Source organism: Cyrtonyx montezumae, unplaced genomic scaffold (assembly GCF_038088225.1).
Source record: "Cyrtonyx montezumae isolate F1298 unplaced genomic scaffold, pur_monq_1.0 scaffold_5, whole genome shotgun sequence".
Classification (NCBI taxonomy): Eukaryota; Metazoa; Chordata; class Aves; order Galliformes; family Odontophoridae; genus Cyrtonyx; species Cyrtonyx montezumae.
In genome coordinates this window covers 8817812-8836173 of record NW_027072056.1, presented here as the reverse complement: position 1 = coordinate 8836173, position 18362 = coordinate 8817812, and the positions used below count along the sequence as shown (strand labels likewise).

Genomic DNA, 18362 nt, shown 5'->3' with positions numbered 1-18362 from the left:
GTTTCCTCCAGAAGTTTGAGTCAGTGAATTGCTTCTTTTCTGTTAGTGTTGCCATTAACAGTGCACTCAGATGATACTGGCAGCGTGACTACTTCATAAATATTAGTTACTGCCATCTCTAGATGCAAAAGCTCAGGAGCTCTAAACAGAGTACTCAGAGAACTCATTTTTAAAAGCTTAACACTACACACATCAGCATAAAAAAAAGTTTTTGAACAAGAGAAAACCTGCAAAAACATACAATACCACCACCAGGAAAGTGTGAACACTATAGCTCAGTTTTTTGTTCAGTTTCAACTGTTCAGAATAAATGAATTCCTGATTTTAACATACTCGCTTTTTTCAACATTAATTTATCATTTTGATCATGGGAAAAAAGTACTTTCTGGTACTCTCTTGCCTATGCTCTTCAAAATAGGATATTATAACCTATTGCAGGCGCTCTCTAAATAAAGATTAAACAATCCCTGCATTTAGAACTTTTAAATCTCTGTATATTTTAATTTTATATCAATCGTGGTGAAGTTTCAGTTATGCCACTGCATGCAGTCAAGCCCAAATGCTAACTACAGAGCCAAAGGAGTGCTACGTGAGGGGAACCACTCACTAATTTAACTATTAAGTTCATATAGAAATAAATATGCACTCATCACTGGTGACTTGGATTATCTTCTTTAAACAAGGAACATGAAGAAAGTGATTTAAAGTATACAGACTTACCATTTGGCTGCTGAGCAAAAGCAGTCTGTTGGGGGAAAGCTGCTTGGGTTGGGAATGTAGGCTGCTGGAAGTTGCCACTAAAACTAGTAGGAAGACTGTAGGAGGCAGGAGTTCCAAATCCTGCAGGCATGCTCATGGATGCAGTACCAAATGTTGCTGCTGGCAGGCAAAAAGTAACATACAGTTATTTGTAAGAAATCACTTTTCCCATAAGACATTACTGTGATGCCATGTTAAGAGTCTCCAAATGACTGCAAGTGATCATAAAGAAGGGTTGTTTTTAACCCAGCAGCCACTGATTTGTTACCTTGGATCACCACAAGCTAAGTACATCATTTACTTTTGCGCTTCAAAATTAAATGAAATCATTTAACATTTGCTAGAGCCAGTACAGACAGACTTTCTGAAAAATACATTCTTTTCCACACTTTCTATATCAAATACTTAGTCCTGAGGCTTTCCCAGTAAAAGTCAGTATTAGAAGCAAGCACTTTCAGGCAGCACAAACCCTTCTTTTTCTCTACCAAGAAAAGCACAGCAATATCTTCCTACTTCAAGCTGCATTACAGTAACTTACAAGTTAAAAAAAACAACTCCTAAGGGATACATGCATCCCATATCTCCATCCCATCCCTAGCATCACTTAAAAAGAAATTCTAACCATGCACATTACTTTGCACACAAAGTTCCTAGTGCAAACACTCTCACTGTTGAACTAAGACTTGAAGCAAACAAACAAACAAAAAAACCAACAAATCTTTTCATCTGATTCTCTGCTGAAACATTTCAAGTAAAGAACGTAACAGCACATAAACAGTTCTACATGCCTTCAACAAAAACAGGAGCACAACAAGTGCAAAACTATAGTAACAAAACCATTATTCAGTCTTTTGGGAGTTACTGTAGGGATAAGCATATAGAAGAACTTTTGGTACAAATGCAGACATCAGGTATTTTTTTCCTAGTTCAACAATAGACAAGATTGCTCTTTCAAACTGTTAAATGTTAAACTTTTGGGCTTGTACAAGATCTAAGCAAAATAAAAATCAGTGTATTTAATGAATATAGCTTAATTACCAGTTCAAAAATTCACCCCAAAAGTATTCAAGGGCAAGACACTACATACACACAGAAGAAGTGCACACAGAACTAATGTACTGACATTATTATAAAATAAAAACTAGCAGAGAAACTATTCATAAGGAAAACTTGATAGAACAGTAAACAAGATCACAACAAATTGAGCAGCAGCTTGGGATATCACAAAAGGTATCAAACTACGGTTAACACAAGCTACAAGAGTCACTCAACTTATATGGTCATTCTAGTGTGACCACAGAGGATACCAATAATGGTTTTGTTTTAGTTGTTTAATAGATTTCTGTGCTCTTCTCTCCTTTTGTTGAGTTGCCAGATACCCACACCCACTCCATTATAAAACATGTAAGGCTTCTGAAATTCTGCGTGCAGAGAACCAGATAGCTGCCAGTAAGTTTTTACAAGCAAGAACAACTAGCCACAAGAAACTTTATACCAAATGTGGCCACCTACCAAAATGAGCGTGAGGAAATATGTGAGAGTGCATTGCTCCCGAGAGGCCTTATGGAAGCCACAAAGAGACCAGACAATGTCAAATCATTTATACACTGTTCAACAGTAATTTCTTAGATAACTACTAATATATATATATACACACACACACGTAGCAGACAATCCAATCATAGCATGACCAGTGTTAGATTAAGCTAAAGTCAGAAATAAATGCTACAGATCAGATGGCCCTTGTAAAAAGTAGTTCATGCAGAAAATGTTTAAGTTAAAAAGACAAGCTACAAGATTACATCTTATATTGAAAGGGGTATATTATCATTACTTTAGTACTAAAAAAAGATGGTGATGTTATGCATCACTACTGCTGAAAATGCATTAGAAACTGCAATTCAAGGAAGACTGTTTAGAAGGTAGAATGATAGAGTTGCTAAATATAAAAAATGATTTAAAGTGGAATCATCTAGTTAACTTCCATAAGCTGCCACTGGGTGGAAAGTCCCAGTTATTTCCTTCCTAGTCTACTGAGAACACTGCTTATACACTGCCATAAAGTTCTTGAAGATCCGAGAGCACAGCTTTCATTCATTAAACAGTTGAATAAGTTGAACTATATTATCTCTTAAAAGAGTCTTAAATGTGATCAGTTCAAAGTCAGCCTGGGCAGCATAATTCAGCCTACTGAGAACTCCCAATAAGGCACAGTTCAACATTAAAATATATATATCAGTAGATTTAAGTCAATGCAAGTCCAATTAGTGCAGAAAAGCACCAAAGTTTAGCAGTGTCTTTACAGTGGAATATTAGCACAATATGACATTCATCTAAATCCACAACTGATGCTCGATAGATTAATGCAAGATTTCTGTTATTGATTTTTTTTGTTATTTTTAAAATGATCAAGTCTTTTTTTTTATCTATGGAATAATTTTCTGGAGGAGGACTCCATAGGATCATAAATGTAATTTTGAGTACCATATATTTGTTGTTACAAATGGGGGGAAAAAAAAGGCTATCAATTCACCTACTTCCATCTGTGTATTCATTTAAATCAATTTCTGATTCTGCCACATTTATTTAAACGAAGTGGTTTTCAGTGCTTCTCAAAAGTAGGTTTGATTCCAAATAGTCATGTACCTGCATATAGGCTCTGCATGGCTTATGCAAATTTCAGCCAAAGCAGAATGAGATGACCCAGTTTGTTACAAACTTGAAGAGCTTAAGACCTTCATGAAATACATTCCAGCATGTTTGATAGTGTTTTGTTTTTAAATCCACCCCAAAAACAATACATAATAGCAGTAAAATATTGTCAGAAATATTGGATCAAAACAGTTAACAGGGAAAAAATACAAACAATGTTAATTCAAATCTTCAGTTTCTCTGTTGTACTGCATTCATCAAAATCTAGGCACATTTTTAGATATGCCACTTCTTCTTACCCTCCTTTTTTATCTATTTAATACCCTGTAGATGTAACAGGTGTAGACTGATGAGCACCAAGTAACTGAACTTGTGAAAAGCTAACAGCCCAAAAGCTTCTTTGGATGCCAGGGACAGGGCATCCAAAACCCCTCTGGGTAACCCATGTCAGCATCTCTCACCACCATCACATTAAAGATTTTCTTCCTAAAATTATAAATTTCTTCCTTCATCTGGTTCTAACTCAAATTTGAGGACTTCCACGACTTGGAAACAAAGTGGACAGGGTGTAGAAAATCAAGCATACCAGCTTGTGGCAGCAGTGTTTTCAAGGTCCTTGATTTTAGGGCAATCTGTTACGAAGCACATTTCAAAGCTAAGGTAGCAGTCACGGATGGTACTCAACTGGTAATACACAGGCTACAATATTGTAGAGGTAGTATTAAATATCTTATGTAGATCATTCTGACAGTTGCAGAACTGGGCCAGAAACTGGAAGCTAATGTTCTCAGCACTCTTCCCTGCCCCCCCATCCCCCCACCACACACACACACACAAAACCCAACTAAAAAAAAAGCATAACAAAAGAAAGCAATTCTACATTAAACAAGCACGTTAGACTTGAAGACAAATAATATAGAAAATCTTCAAGGAAAATACACAACTACAAATAAAAAAAACAACAATAAGTATTGCAAAAAAGCTTCAAATACTTAAGTTCTGTATTTTTTTTCCTAACCTGTTGCTCCTCGGCTGTTGGTTTGGAATGGATTTGTTGAGGGTGCCACTGGGGCAACAGGGGCAGCTACGAATGGATTTGTGGAAGGTGTTGCTGAAAGATTAAAAATACTATTAATCAAGTCTTTTAAAAATAGTCTGATTTGCATTAGGTTCATAATATTTCATTTGTAAAATCGCACATTACTAATTGATAATCAAATGTTTAATACAAAAAGCATCACATGCACAATACCACTTTGGTATCCCTTGATAATACCAATTATCAAAAGTGTCACAGTATTGAATTAATACCTAAAAGTATGGTGCTTGTCTATCGTGCAAAGTTGTTACATACCTCCAAAAGGAGCAGGCACACTTGAAGATGCAGGCTGTGTCTGTGAAGTAGCAGCCACGGGTACTGTTCCAAAAGCATTGCTGAAAATAATTCATACATTCAGAAAAAACTGCTTGTTTAACCATTAAATGCAACTTTACATGCTGACAATGAATGTAGAGGAAAAAAAAAGCCAATGCTTACACACAGTTTGCTAACTGCAATACAAATTACAAATGCCAGGAACTGAGGCACTGAGTCAGATTATAACTACTGCTGAGCAATAGAAAAAGTCCAACAGCAAGAGAATGAATACTGAATAAAGGCCATCAGGATAAGGTTGCGAAACAAAAGCTTTAAGGAACAGCTCTTGATATCAGGAGTGCAAGAGGCCTTTGGTATTTATTACTTTAACAATCTAAAAAGAAGCCATTAGTACTATTTATATCAAAAATAGAGCAATTTTTGCCAGGAATGATGCTATGGTTTTTGGTATGCACACAAATATTCTGTACATAAACGCATTACCATCAAAGAAGTATAATACTCTATTTTACAGTACTGTTATCTTTTTTAAATAAAGGAAGTATTTTCAACACAGACTCTAAACACAGCAAATATTTCTTCATCTTCAATAAAACTAAAGCCACATTTAAGAAGCAACTTTGATCTACTTTCCTGCATTTGCTGAAGCCAATGAAATGTCAATTATATCTAATAGAAAGTACCTGCTGACATTACTGGTGGAAGTATATGCATTGTTGGAGGTTGCAGTGGAGCTGAACACACTGTCTAATTCTGCTAGAGCTGCATACTTGTCTGAAGATGCGCTTGACTGATTCGGGGCTGATAAAGCAGGACCTGCTGATGCAGACACTACTGTACTAAAGCCACTTCCTTGCTCACTACCACCTAGAAAGAGAAAAAACAGATTTAAAATGACAAAGATGGTTTGGTTTCACTTTCTGCCCTGCTAATGCTAAGCACTGATGTATAAACTTAACTTAAAGAATTATATATGAACTATGGCATAGCGTTATGCTTCTATGGATATTCTGCAGCCTTCAGTTTCCCTAGAAAAATAAGGGAATACTACTGTCATCTTCAAATAGATAACTCAGCCAAAAAAAAAAAACCCAACACACATACCCTCAAATAACATTTCAAAACAAAGCTCCACACTATAGACCAATAAATACTTTCATAGAATATTTGCAAAAAAGAATTTCAGAATAACTACAAGGGCTGCTAAAAAACTAATGTCTCCTGCTTCATTATGTTGGCCTACGACACCAGAGGCAGATGCTGGTGGTATGGCAGTAGAGGTTGAACCTTCCCACCAATATCCCATTATATTTTGTAGATGTGCAACAGATGGCAGCAGACACAGACATGCATATGAAGCAAAGGTGTGTCAATGAATTCCTCCATGAGGAAAAATGGCACCCACATTCACTGACACTTGCTGAACATTTATGGAGACCAAACAGTGGATGTGAGCACAGTGAGACAGTGGGTGGAGCACTTAAAAGTGGGTCACTTCTGCTAGTGCAATTTCCTCACCCCCACCCCTAAAACCACAAGCACAGCATACAGGCTCTTGTTCATCACTGGCAAAAACACACACTTAATGGTGGTGACTAAGCTGAAAAATAGCATTCTGTAGCTGAGATTTTGCTCTAATCGAAGTGTTACTGTGCTGCCTGCATCTGTCTTTGTTTCCACAGAAATAAATAGGAGGAGCAACCTAAAGTTTTTCGCCTTAAAATTAACTGGGCTCGAGTTTTCACTTCCCAAATACACATTTGCTAGTATTGATAATGATGCAGTTTCTAAGCTAATTCCTACAGAAACAATGGACTCAAATTACTACGGTACAGCACTGCATAAGTATTCCACAAGATGCCACTAGGCATGAAGAACAATAAAGGAAAATAAAAGGCACAAAACCAGAAAGAATAAAGTATCATCTTTCTGCAGATCAAGAGAAGTAATGAACTCTATTAAGAGATTTTAGCAGATAAGTAGGACGAAATGTATGACATCTTGACATCTCTTACAGAAAGGCTCAGCTTAACGTCACCTGTCTTCACGTTCAATGGAGTTCTACTATTAAAAGAGAACCTTTCTTTGCAATTTTTATACTTATATTCCTTATCTGTGGTCCTTCAAAAAGATTGCTAAGCCACAGAGTCAGGACAACTTGTCTGGATGCAGTCTTGCTGTAGGCTAGTACTGAATTTGGAGTGAAGCTGAATTTTGCATCCTTGCTTAAAAATGATTTAATATAGCATATCCATGATTTAACATACCATATTGATGATATGTGCAACTTCAGTGCCCCAGCAATATCAGAATAAAACTGAGCTAGAATCTCACTAGCATTTGGAAATCTGCTTTCAAGACAGCATTTCTTTAGTACACAAGAAAACACCACAAGCTATTTTAAGAATAAGCTTATAAAAAACTAAAGCAAAATCTTTTTGAGTCAAAGAGATAGAAAAACCACTCTAGCAGTTCTATGCAAGAACTGCAGCTCTCCATTTGAGTCTTCACCATAGATTTTAGCACAAATATTTTTATAAGTTTATATGAAGTTTGTTTGTTTTTTTAGTATAACATGCCTTGAATGCGCATGCAGAGATATATATATGCATCACTGCATGATCCATCATTTGAATCTAGATTTACTCAACTTGGTAACACGTAGATTCTCAAGCAGCAGCCTTTAGAAGACATCCTGGAGCAATGCCTTGGAGTCTTATTCTTATACCATACACATTAAGGATGCACTTAAGGTGAAAGGAATTGATAGCTTAAAGTTACTAATTTGACAGACACAGCCATCCTTATGGGAAGTATACCAATGTAGTATAAGCATGTCAAAGAATAAAGTTTATTACCTTGCCCTGCACTGAAGATATTATCTAGATTAGCCAAAGCTGCATATTTGTCTGCTGACTGGAGACCTGGTTTATTCACTGCAGCTTTACTGGCTCCAGTTGCTGTTGCATTGCTCTGAGAAGCATTGAAGGCTCCAAAATCAGCACTGGAGGATTTGGGGAAGTTATCAAAGTGAGCAAAGTTAGCATTCACTGATCCAGCACTTCCACCTGTAACAAAATAAGTTAAACATGATCGATGCTTTCTCTAGCTTGTTTCTAAAATCCCTGTGGTTATCTGATGTAACATGTTCCCACTACCCCATCCCACGAGTGAGACCCTTTACTCAAAACCTTCATGTTTCCATTAGGTTAAAAAAAACCCTCTGTTTTTATAGTCTGCAGCTCAGGGACAAAATTTTAACAGCTTAAATCAGTAGCAACTATGTGTTAGGCATTAGCTGTTAATGTAATTCCAGCAATAATATTTCACTAAAAAATACGCATTTGTATGAGCCTCTAATATTCAAAACAGAGAAGCTTCATTTTCTGTCATGTGTCTAACAAATAACTACTACTGGAATTCACTTAATGGTACAATGTATTTGATCATTTTAGATGTCAACCACCATTCAAGGCAAATATTCAGCAGCCTAGAAGCCCAAGAGAATGATTCTGTGCCAATGCTTTAAGAGAACTGTGGTTTTTATTCTCATATTTTCTGACTACATTCAATCAAGAAAGGCTTTGAGGAAGATTATATATAAACTGGTTCCTTTGATATCAAGTTTCCACAGATGTAAGAGATATACAAATCAATCTGAAAAAAAACCTGGCTTAGGTCCACACAGTTGAACTTGTTTACATATGAAATCGTGAGCTTCCATCTCTTCACTATCCAGACTATTTTATTAATATAAGCAGGTCACGTACTTAAATGAAATGTTCCATTAAGTGTATCACATTTTTTTAACAACTGGTTGAGGATTCCACTCATACCATAAAAGCAAAGCTAATAGTTTAATCACTTAAGTTAAAACATATGCAACAGTAGAAATGATGATACTATACTACAATGGCATAAAATGAAGCAAGCTGAGTTCTCCACTGTGTGGAACTTACTGTGCACAGCCTGGAGAGGAAAAGCTGAAGTAAATTCACCAAAACTGCAGCTAGATGAAAGCGTTCTGAACGCTGGACAGCCAGAAATTGTGTGTGGGTTAAAGTTAACATAAGAAGGGAGAAAGAAAATTTGAAAAAAAGTTTAAAACGACACCACACTCAAAAGAAAAAAAAAAAGAAAAGAAAGTCAGTCAGCCAAAGATCTAGACAAACAGCAAGTGTAAGCTCAAGCAGAAGTTTTAAAGCATGATCAAACTAAAGAAAAGTAAAAAATAAATCTTAGCAACTGGCTCTACACATGAAGCCAATCACACTAAAATGTGTGCAAGTTACACATTTGCATAGACATATTTATTTTGGTACTGCAATGGGCTTTTGGGTCAAGTGAAACAGTCAATTCATTATCAAAAATAGCACTCTTTACATGGTTATTTCAGGTGTTTTCAGGTGTAGAGCTAAAAACATATAGTGCCATAAAGATCAGACTTCTTAGTAGTGTTGGAAAAAAAAAAAAGAGAACAAATAGAAAGAATTAATTTTGAGTTTCCCCAGAGCTTCAGATGGCTTGACTGCATTCAAGGTGGCAGGTGCAAGAAAAACTCAGTGTTAAGTATCTTCCAACAAAAACATAAGGGATTATTTCAATTAAGTATTGATCAAAAGTGCTAGGAGTTCTACCTGTATTTTGGGGCTGAAAAGAAGACTGACTTGCTGTGGGGAAACTTCCAAAATTACTCGAGCCACTAGACTGTCCAAATGCATCAAAGTTTGCAAAACCTGCATTTGCAGAGTTCTGCGCTGTAAATTGCAAAGGAACAAAACATGTTAATGGATATGGGAAACAGACACAAAAAACAGATGTATTAACTGAATTTATGGTCATGACAGCCACCAGGGCTTGCATCCCATCTCCTAAATGCTTTCCACATGAAAAAAGGTATACATTATATTCTACAAATAAAGGTTTCATGAATTATTTTCATAGATGTATGACTCCTCTTCACCCATGCTAGTACTAAACTTCATGAGCTGATCAACTCGAAGCGTTTGCAATGTAGACTGATCACAAAGAAACAGCTGAGAGTGAAGATGTTTATCTGTCAAAACCAAACCAGGGATCACTCTAAATGTCAGCTTTCAGAACAGAATCTGTGGGCTAACTCAACATTTCTTTGGGAATAAGAGCAAGGTACTCTTGAAATATGCTGACAATTCAAATTCCTACAAAGTGCTTCATTTCTGAAAACACATCCTGGTTTTGGCTGGGACAGAGTTGTTTTCTTTCACAGTATCTGCTATGATGCTCTGTCTTGGCTTCAGGAAAAAAAAATTGATAGCACACTGATGTTTCAGTTGCTACTAAGCAGTGCTGCACAGAACCAAGGACATTTCAGCTTTTCAGTATCTTGTACTGTCCTGCCAACAGGAGGGGGCTAGGGAGAGCTGGGAGGGGATGGAGCAAGGACATCTGGCCTAAACTGACTAAAGGGATATTCCAGATGATATGGCATCTCTCAAAAAACATACAGAACTGAAGGCAGTAGGCCAGAGAGGCAGCCACTGCTCAGGGACTGGCTGGGCATCGGTTCTCAGGTAGCAAACACCGATATTTGTGCATCAAGAAGATAGCATTCATAGACCTAACCACAGAATAAAATGAAAGGAAATTTCAAACAATTCCAGTCTGTCCCTTCCTTTTTATGGAATACTATGAAAGGAAAAAAAATCATTTAATTTTGAATATCCAGACATTCAATCATCAATAAATTCAAGAGGAACTCTAGGAACCTAATTCATAAGCTCCACATAAAGTTGTAAACAAAAAACGATGCAGAAGAGTGTTCTGTATTTTAAATTAAAAAAAAAATCATATATACACACGTGTAGCTTGAGTCACTTTTTAAAGCTCACATAAGACCTTCTAGTACATAAGTTAGTTGGGCAGAACTTCTTTATTCTAGAGGGATTTTGTAGATTACATATTAAAAAACAGTAAATTATGTCAATTAAGTACTGATACTTGACAGCCAGGTAATGCTGACTATTAAAAAACTGCATCATTTAACTTAATTTCTATTTAAAATACAGTAGCTGTACTTCAGATTTACAAACTAAAAAAAGACATGCTTATACAAACAACTCTTTCCCACAACATTGGTAACATAAAAATGTATCCCTTCACAGAGGATGCTGGGAAACACTGGGAGGTCTGACATCACTTTTTATGAGCATGGGAGTCAAGAGAAAGAAAAATCAATGAGAATGCAAGGTCTTGGGAAGGTACCACCCCCAAACTTTTAACATATGCAAGGAAAAAATAGTTGACCAACAGGGGAACAGGGGAAAATGATTTTTATTACACCATCTGCACTGGTTCAAACAACATTGTGCAGCCTTAATCTCCAAATTTCACTTTATTCTTCTTAAAACCAGTACTTTCAAGAGGGATAAATTAAGAAATTAGTTGCAACTCACTTGAAAATGAAAGTGATACTTTAAATATTGATGTATCAGTTGGATAATGACTACTCAGACTATCATTTAAGTGAACCAAATAGAATTCAATACATAAGTATCACTCCTAGAACTGTGACTTTTTTCCATTATAACCTATCACGTGGCTAAATATCTTAAAAAGTATTTTGGAAAAATATTTTAGACTGAAGAACTAGATCATATTATATTACAGCCCACTGACTTTTGTTGTATCTTCTGACAGAGCACAACTTGCATGCAGGTCCAGTATAGCTGAGTTCTAAAGACTCCTGCAGAACATTCCAATGTTAATCTTGCTCTATTTTATGAGATTATGTTTAAACCTGAGCTGAAGTGGCACAGAGGTAAAGACTGGGTAAGACTCGTATTCTCATGTACCTGAATAATTTGTAAATAATATTTTTAAGCTTTGGAATTGACAGCCCATTCTAAGTTCTCCACCCAAAAGCCCCAGAACAACACTAAATTCAGGAACCTGAGCAGACTGCAAATCAGCACAGACTCACAAATGCTACTGTGACTATAAGTCAATAAAGTAGTACAAAAAACTCGCTGGCTACAACTATCTCCAGCTTGGCATGGAAATGCAAGCTGCACCCACAGCTCAGTTTCTTCTGTGACATCTGCACTACATAGTGTGAAATAAAAGGTAAGATTAAAAAAAACCCTAACATAAAGGAAACAATTACAAAATTGGAGAACAATTTTCTAGAAGGCAGTAACTATCTCATCCTTTTTTTCCCCGAATAAAGCCTCTTCTTGTTGTTATGTGAGAGTTATCCTGTGTCAAACCTATTTAAAATCATTTGTGCAGATACTCTTGTCTATTAATTTGTAGGCCAAAATGTTTTTTTTTAAATCCTTTTTTGACACTCTTACCAGTATGTGAACTACAAAGAACAGTTTTTATAAAGAAGAGTTAGTTACCACCACCTTCAAAATCTCATCATTTTGCAGAAGCTATGGGACTTAAATACAAGAAGTTTGTGTAAAGTCAGCATGTTCTCCTGAGCCATATATGTCAGAAAGAATTGGGGAAAAAAAGGACTGTACCAGAAGTCACACTTCCTGCACCATCTTTAAGCTTCACATATCACAGCACAGTTCTTTACCATTTTCCTATCAGCTGCTACACTCAGCTGTGCTTTAACTGCAAAAACCAGTAGATTACATTATTACTCAGAATTTGCATCCTAGAAATTAATTTACTTTGGGGTTCTAAAACTTCTCCATAGGAGTCAAGGGAATAATCTCAATGTAATAATTGAAACAGAATTAGTCACGACGCCTGGGAATTACTCAATTTCAGCACTTTGATAAGAAATTAACAACCTTACTGTTATATTTATTCTTGAGCATTTATGCTGGGTTTTTTTTTTTTACCCATCCAAAAATGGACCAGAAGAGATTCAGCAGAATTATACCTAGATTTGGTACACAGTACTGAATAGTACTTTAATTGGACTTGTGCATCCTAGAAGCCACACATGGTAGCTATATGTGAATACAGATTAACTCAGCACAAATTTGGAAAGAGTTAAGTATCTACAGTAGAAGTGTCCAATACTGACCAGTCAGCACAAGTTTTCCCACTTGAATACACCTCCAAAAAAGCAATTAACATGAAATTTTATGTTAACTTATGTTAAGGACTTCAAAAAAGACTGCAACAGAATTCCCTACTCTTTATTACTGAATTCAGCTAACTATGCATCATTTTTTGAAAGTTAAATCTAAGCAAACTATCCAAGATTTGCTCAAGTCTTCAGGCGTATAATTGGAGTCCCCTCAGTCATTTATAGGTTCAGAATTCTGAAAAATCTTTCTTCTTCGCTCAAGCTGCATTAGTTCCTCTCAGAAAAACCAGATGAAAAGCTCATTTTGGCCAGGCAAGCAAAGGTACTTTCCCACAATTACAATGCAAGTTCACAACAACATACTTCAGTGACTGCAGAATCAACTTTTTAGTTAGGATAGAATTATCTGATTTGAGATATTTTCAGCCAAATACACCCTGAGAGGTCAATATATTTTACTGTAGACGTTCTTAAAGAATAAGAGCCTACCCCTCTTCCCCAGTGAAGAGGTGCTCAAGGCTTGTTTACTCTCCCTGAAAGTAGAGGATGCTACACATATAGCCTTTATTCCACTTTCAAACAGAAACACAAGGTGGGCGTGGCGTGGGGCAATCTTTCTTTAAACTGAGCATGACTTCATTTTTCCTGTAACAAATTAACAGTTATTGCCAATGCCTTTGATCTCCCTTAGTCTTTTTATTTGCTTTCTTTCCATGACTGCTCTAATACTTTTCAAAAAGAAAATTAAAGGTCTAATATCAGCTTCTCTCTACATTCTGTTACTCATCCTTTCACTCTCTCCTCCAAAGAATTTGAAGTTCTGTCAGTAGGTAGAAAATGTTCTAATCATACATATCATAGAAAATAGCTACAGCAACTCCCACTCCAAAGAAATTAGGATTACCAGTATTAGTCTTCCACTTTCATACAGAAAGATCTTAATGTAACCAATAAAACATTCCCAAAGCACAGAAATTAGATATACCTCACAATTAAGTGTAATCTACAGTAATCAAAAGTTAAACTACATTTTATACATTCAAAAAGGGATACGTTGCTCAGAACTCTTACCTGTATGACTGTTAAAGTGTGCAAAATTAGCAAAATTTGCTGTTGCAGTTGACTGAGGAGCAGGAGCAGCAAAGATATCTGAGCCAAGGTCACTGAGAAGGTCGAATTGTTTCTTTTCTTGCTGCTGCTGTCCTTGAGAACGACCTACAACAGGAGACTACAAACAAGATCCAAATTAGCTAAAACAAAACTGATGTTTTACCAAATTGGCTTTTACAAAATGCTATTAAAAAAAAGGACAGACTAAGCTTATTTCTTTAAGAAGTCATTTATTCTTAAAGTTCAAGATTCTGTATACAGCACAAGCCTTTCTCCTGCAGTAGGAAGGAGACATTAACTTTATGATACTGTGGCAGCTTTTAAGTGAACTCTGCAGCAGACTTTTGGATTAAAAGGACCATACAAGAACAAATTAACAGCATAAAAAGCAAGCAAGGTCAAAATTATGCATCTCAAACTGTAAACACTGTTCAAGTACAAGCAATAAAACTTGATTTTACAAGTAGGAAAATAATTATTCAGTGTACTCTGAAAAAGATTTTAGAATTCAGCATGAGGAAAGTACTGAGAAACTTCATAGGAAGGCTGCAAACTCTGAATTTCCACTGAGTCTGTAAGAGGTCTGCTGAAGAGTTGCCTGCATACTAAAGGTAAAAACATTTTTTCAAAAGCTCTCTCTGCTTTAAAGTACATACACAGTATCATTTGTCTTTATTCAACAGTAAATGGTGGCTTTCTAAACAACACTTGGTAAGACAGCCACAGAATACAGAGAAAATAATGAACATGCTTGCTTTTCACATACATGCTCTTAACCATAAAATTAATAATGAATGACAGCCATTTTAGTGTTTCCTAAAGAAACAAGATTCAGCATATTGACATATTTAAGCAAAAAAAAATCATAATTAGACTTGCCAGTCACAAAAAGAAACCTGCTTTCTGAAAATAATCATGAAAAAAGCATTTATTTCAATATAAGCCACCTTTAGTTTAGAGCCTGATCTGTAAACATTATATACTTCAATAAAATACATGAAATAAAGTTAAATTGTTGTAATACAGAAGTTACTACTGCAAAAATTCCTATGTCTCCAAACAAGAAGATATGCTACTGAGCAGTTCTGTCCTTAGTCACTCACCTGGCTAGGTGTGCCCTTGTTTAAGTGCAGTGCAGGTGCAGCTTCTCCCAAGAGAGATTTGAGGGGCTTCACCTCAGGTGTGCTGCTTGTACTACTAGCAGAAGACCCCGATATAGACACGTGGGCTGATGCCACAGCCTTTGCTTGCTCTGGAGAAACATACCTACACCCAAAGGAGCAATTATTTTTATAAGTTCAACATGAAAAGTTCTAACAACCACAAGACCCAAGTGTGAAAACTGGTAGATCGCAGCTTTGCTGTTCTAAGTGCTGACCCAGCAACAAACCATCAGTAGTTTTCAAAATGCCTATGAGTTAAATGTCAGATTTTTTTTTAATGGCCTAGAATGCCAAGTCATTCATTTTTAAACTTATTTTATTTGAAATACAAACCACCCACACCTCCTACCTCCTAAGAGAAGCCAGCATGACTCTTACTTTGCACTGGTGTTGAAACAGAAATGGCTTAAGATAATGTCATCAATATGAACTACACAGTGAGAAAGCTCTGTAAATAGTTTTTCACCCCACCTCCCCACCCCACTTCCTGTAGGATCTATGAATAAAAGTTCAACAGAGCATTTTACCTTAGAACTGTACAATCTAGACCAAAGAGCACAAAAAAGGGAAAGCACACACAAATAACAGTCAATATTTACTTCTTGTCAAAAACAAAATTTGCAAACTGCAAAGTTATCTTACCATCTTTTCTTCTCATATTTTTCCTGTAGAAACTCCTTTACTTTCTGTGGATCCCTGAAGTCTGGAATTGCTGATGATCTATCATCAAATAGGCCTAGCCAAATCTGTTTGCACACCTTAGAAGATTAAAAATAAAGAAGACTGATTAATAACAGAAAACACCTTAGTTTAAAAACTATTCAAGTTCACAATTGCTAATGCAGTCAAAGCACTAGAGAGCTGCAGTTTTCGTTCCAGTGCAGCACATACTGGTCTAAATACTTGAAGTCAAAAGACCATCTGTCTCTGCAGGGCAAGTGAAACCTTATGTCCAAATTCACTGGAAAACACTGCTTTGCAAGTATTTGCAATATGTTTTCATAAAGGAACAAAGCATCTGAATGCTACTTATGTCAACCTTTAGGTCTTCTGTTCCACTTAACTCTACACACAATGTTACGTACATTTCACGGTTTAAACTGTCTCAACAGGTTCCATGTCACATCATTATATGCCAAACAGGAGCTTTAAAATATTTCAGTCTTACAATTTAAGATACTGTTTGGGTACAGGATTTTTATTTCATTTTATTTTTAAACAGCCTTTCTTACCCTCCTCTAATCTTTAGATATCATTTTGGTATAATATATTTAAGTGACTATCTTTGAGAGAAGAGAAAAAGGATTACTCTTCATTTGATTTCATTTTTTAATTGCAGTCATGAGTTTAAAAGAGTCAAACCAACTGCAAAACATTCTTGAGCTTGAATTTCTTACCAAAATGAGAGGAAAGGTAACTGTTCTCGAAACTAAAAGACACAAGTTCTTGTACTGTTAAAATCACCACTTCCAAATACTCCATAGGTAACCTGAACACACATCTGAACAGCATACCACGCATTAGCTAACCTCTAGAAACAGAGGCACATTTTAGAAGATATTTCTTCCAGAGAAGCAGAGTCAAAAGATTTATGATGCACATCCTTTCTTCCCACACCATTTCTGAAATTGTTCTGGCCATCCCTCTTCTAAGCCTCCTACAACTGTTCACTTCCATCCCTGCAATAGTATCAGGCCTTCAGTATCATCTCCAATGACCTTCAGAGGAAGCACAAACTCTAACAAGTGTAGGAGCTGCACAGACTGACTGTCTTGAAAGCTGGCAAATCAAGGTAGCAACTTATCCTTGGGAACACTGGCCATCTAATTTGATTGGTCATTTCAAAGTTTTCTCTGGACTAGAGAGACAGTATGAATACATATTGCATGTATTTGACATCTTGATTTCATTCATCTTGATTAAATCTAATACTCCACTGTTTACCAGACAGAGTCAAGCAATAGGGAGCATCTGAGAGTCAAAGGACAAATACTCAAATTCAAATACACGTCTAAAAATCACGTTAGCACCCTCTATTTCAAATAAGCACATCAGATACAGCACTCACTTAGTAACTATACTCCACAGAAGAATTAAGATTAACACAGTGTTCAGAGTACGAGAAGAAACAGTCATAGTACGCAGCCTGGTGGTGGAGGAAACGAAACCGAAGGTAACATTGTAATGCTTCTTCACATAACAGGTTACAAGCCACAGACTTGGTCAAACTCAAAAGCCTACCCCCCTATAATAGTGCTTCACACTCCTAGCTGTTATTTTAAAATCTTTCAGTCTATCTAAGCATTACTTCCACTGACAAAGTACACAAACAAAAAACATTTACAGGTCCAGCTTTAGAAATCTGTAGTGCATGTTCCGATGCGAGCCAGCAGTAGCATTTTCATGTTTACATTCATAAGTACAACTGAACCAACTAGCAGCCAGCTGACTGTGAGGAGCAGAAAAATCCTGTTTCTGGCTAGACACAGCAGGAATGTGTGTACTGGAACTTGCACAGTTGCTGTCCCCTGCTGTACCTAATTTTGGACAAGCCCCTACTTTATTCTGCAACTCATAAAAAGTGCTGTAGGCTGATAATCAGTTTGCATCCAGCCTAAAATAAGGTCGTGAGTGAAAGAGGAGGTGCTGCTCCCTACTCATTTCAGGCCTGCTAAGTGCTCCCCCTTTCTTCTACTACACCAAAATCAGATCTAAGAAATTCATCACAATTACCATGCCATTAGCAGCACAGAAACCCACACTGAGAATTCAAATCCAAACCGCAGGTTTCTTCCTCCCTCAGTCTCCTGCATCATCTTCACCCTGAAGTGCCCAAGCATTCAGAAGGTGGGCAAGAATACAACAAAGATTAACTCTGCCTCAACCACTACTAGCTATTTCTAGGAGAAAGAGATCCTTTACAACTTTATGTCACTACCAGCTATACAGCTAGAGTAGGCAACAGTTGTGTGTACACAAGTAGCTGTAAGACTATACAAGGAGGACTGTGCTGTCCAAATACACTGGTGGCTTAAAATACTTGATGGTTTAAACCTTGAAGGGGTTGGTTCTTGCACAATGAACCTTCAGGCTTCCAAAAAACATCTCCTGGAACAGTTAACGTCTTCTAAACACCTTAACATAAAAGTAGCAACTGAATATGCCTTAAGTCACAGTAACAGCTAAATTAAACCCACCAGGCACCCTCTATTGGTTCTCCATCATTGGAAGCAGGGAGTATTCCTAATACTAAGGTAAGAGAGGAATA

The 18362-nt window shown here is 36.6% G+C and overlaps 1 protein-coding gene across 4 annotated transcripts in view; it reads right to left on the bottom strand.

The window, feature by feature from the left end:
- Positions 1 to 18362, bottom strand: part of AGFG1 (ArfGAP with FG repeats 1) — a 36488-nt gene that overhangs the window by 1958 nt on the left and 16168 nt on the right. Inside the window, exons 3-12 of one of the 4 annotated variants that reach the window (XM_065748303.1) lie at positions 15737 to 15852; positions 15035 to 15197; positions 13893 to 14049; positions 9427 to 9546; positions 8749 to 8820; positions 7648 to 7857; positions 5473 to 5656; positions 4766 to 4845; positions 4430 to 4522; positions 721 to 879 (exon numbers count right to left, since the gene is read on the bottom strand). In XM_065748303.1, the coding sequence (XP_065604375.1) occupies positions 721 to 879; positions 4430 to 4522; positions 4766 to 4845; positions 5473 to 5656; positions 7648 to 7857; positions 8749 to 8820; positions 9427 to 9546; positions 13893 to 14049; positions 15035 to 15197; positions 15737 to 15852 (1354 nt within the window). The remainder of the gene's footprint in view (positions 1 to 720; positions 880 to 4429; positions 4523 to 4765; positions 4846 to 5472; positions 5657 to 7647; positions 7858 to 8748; positions 8821 to 9426; positions 9547 to 13892; positions 14050 to 15034; positions 15198 to 15736; positions 15853 to 18362) is intronic. The other 3 variants (XM_065748305.1, XM_065748306.1, XM_065748307.1) reach the window with 3 other exon arrangements.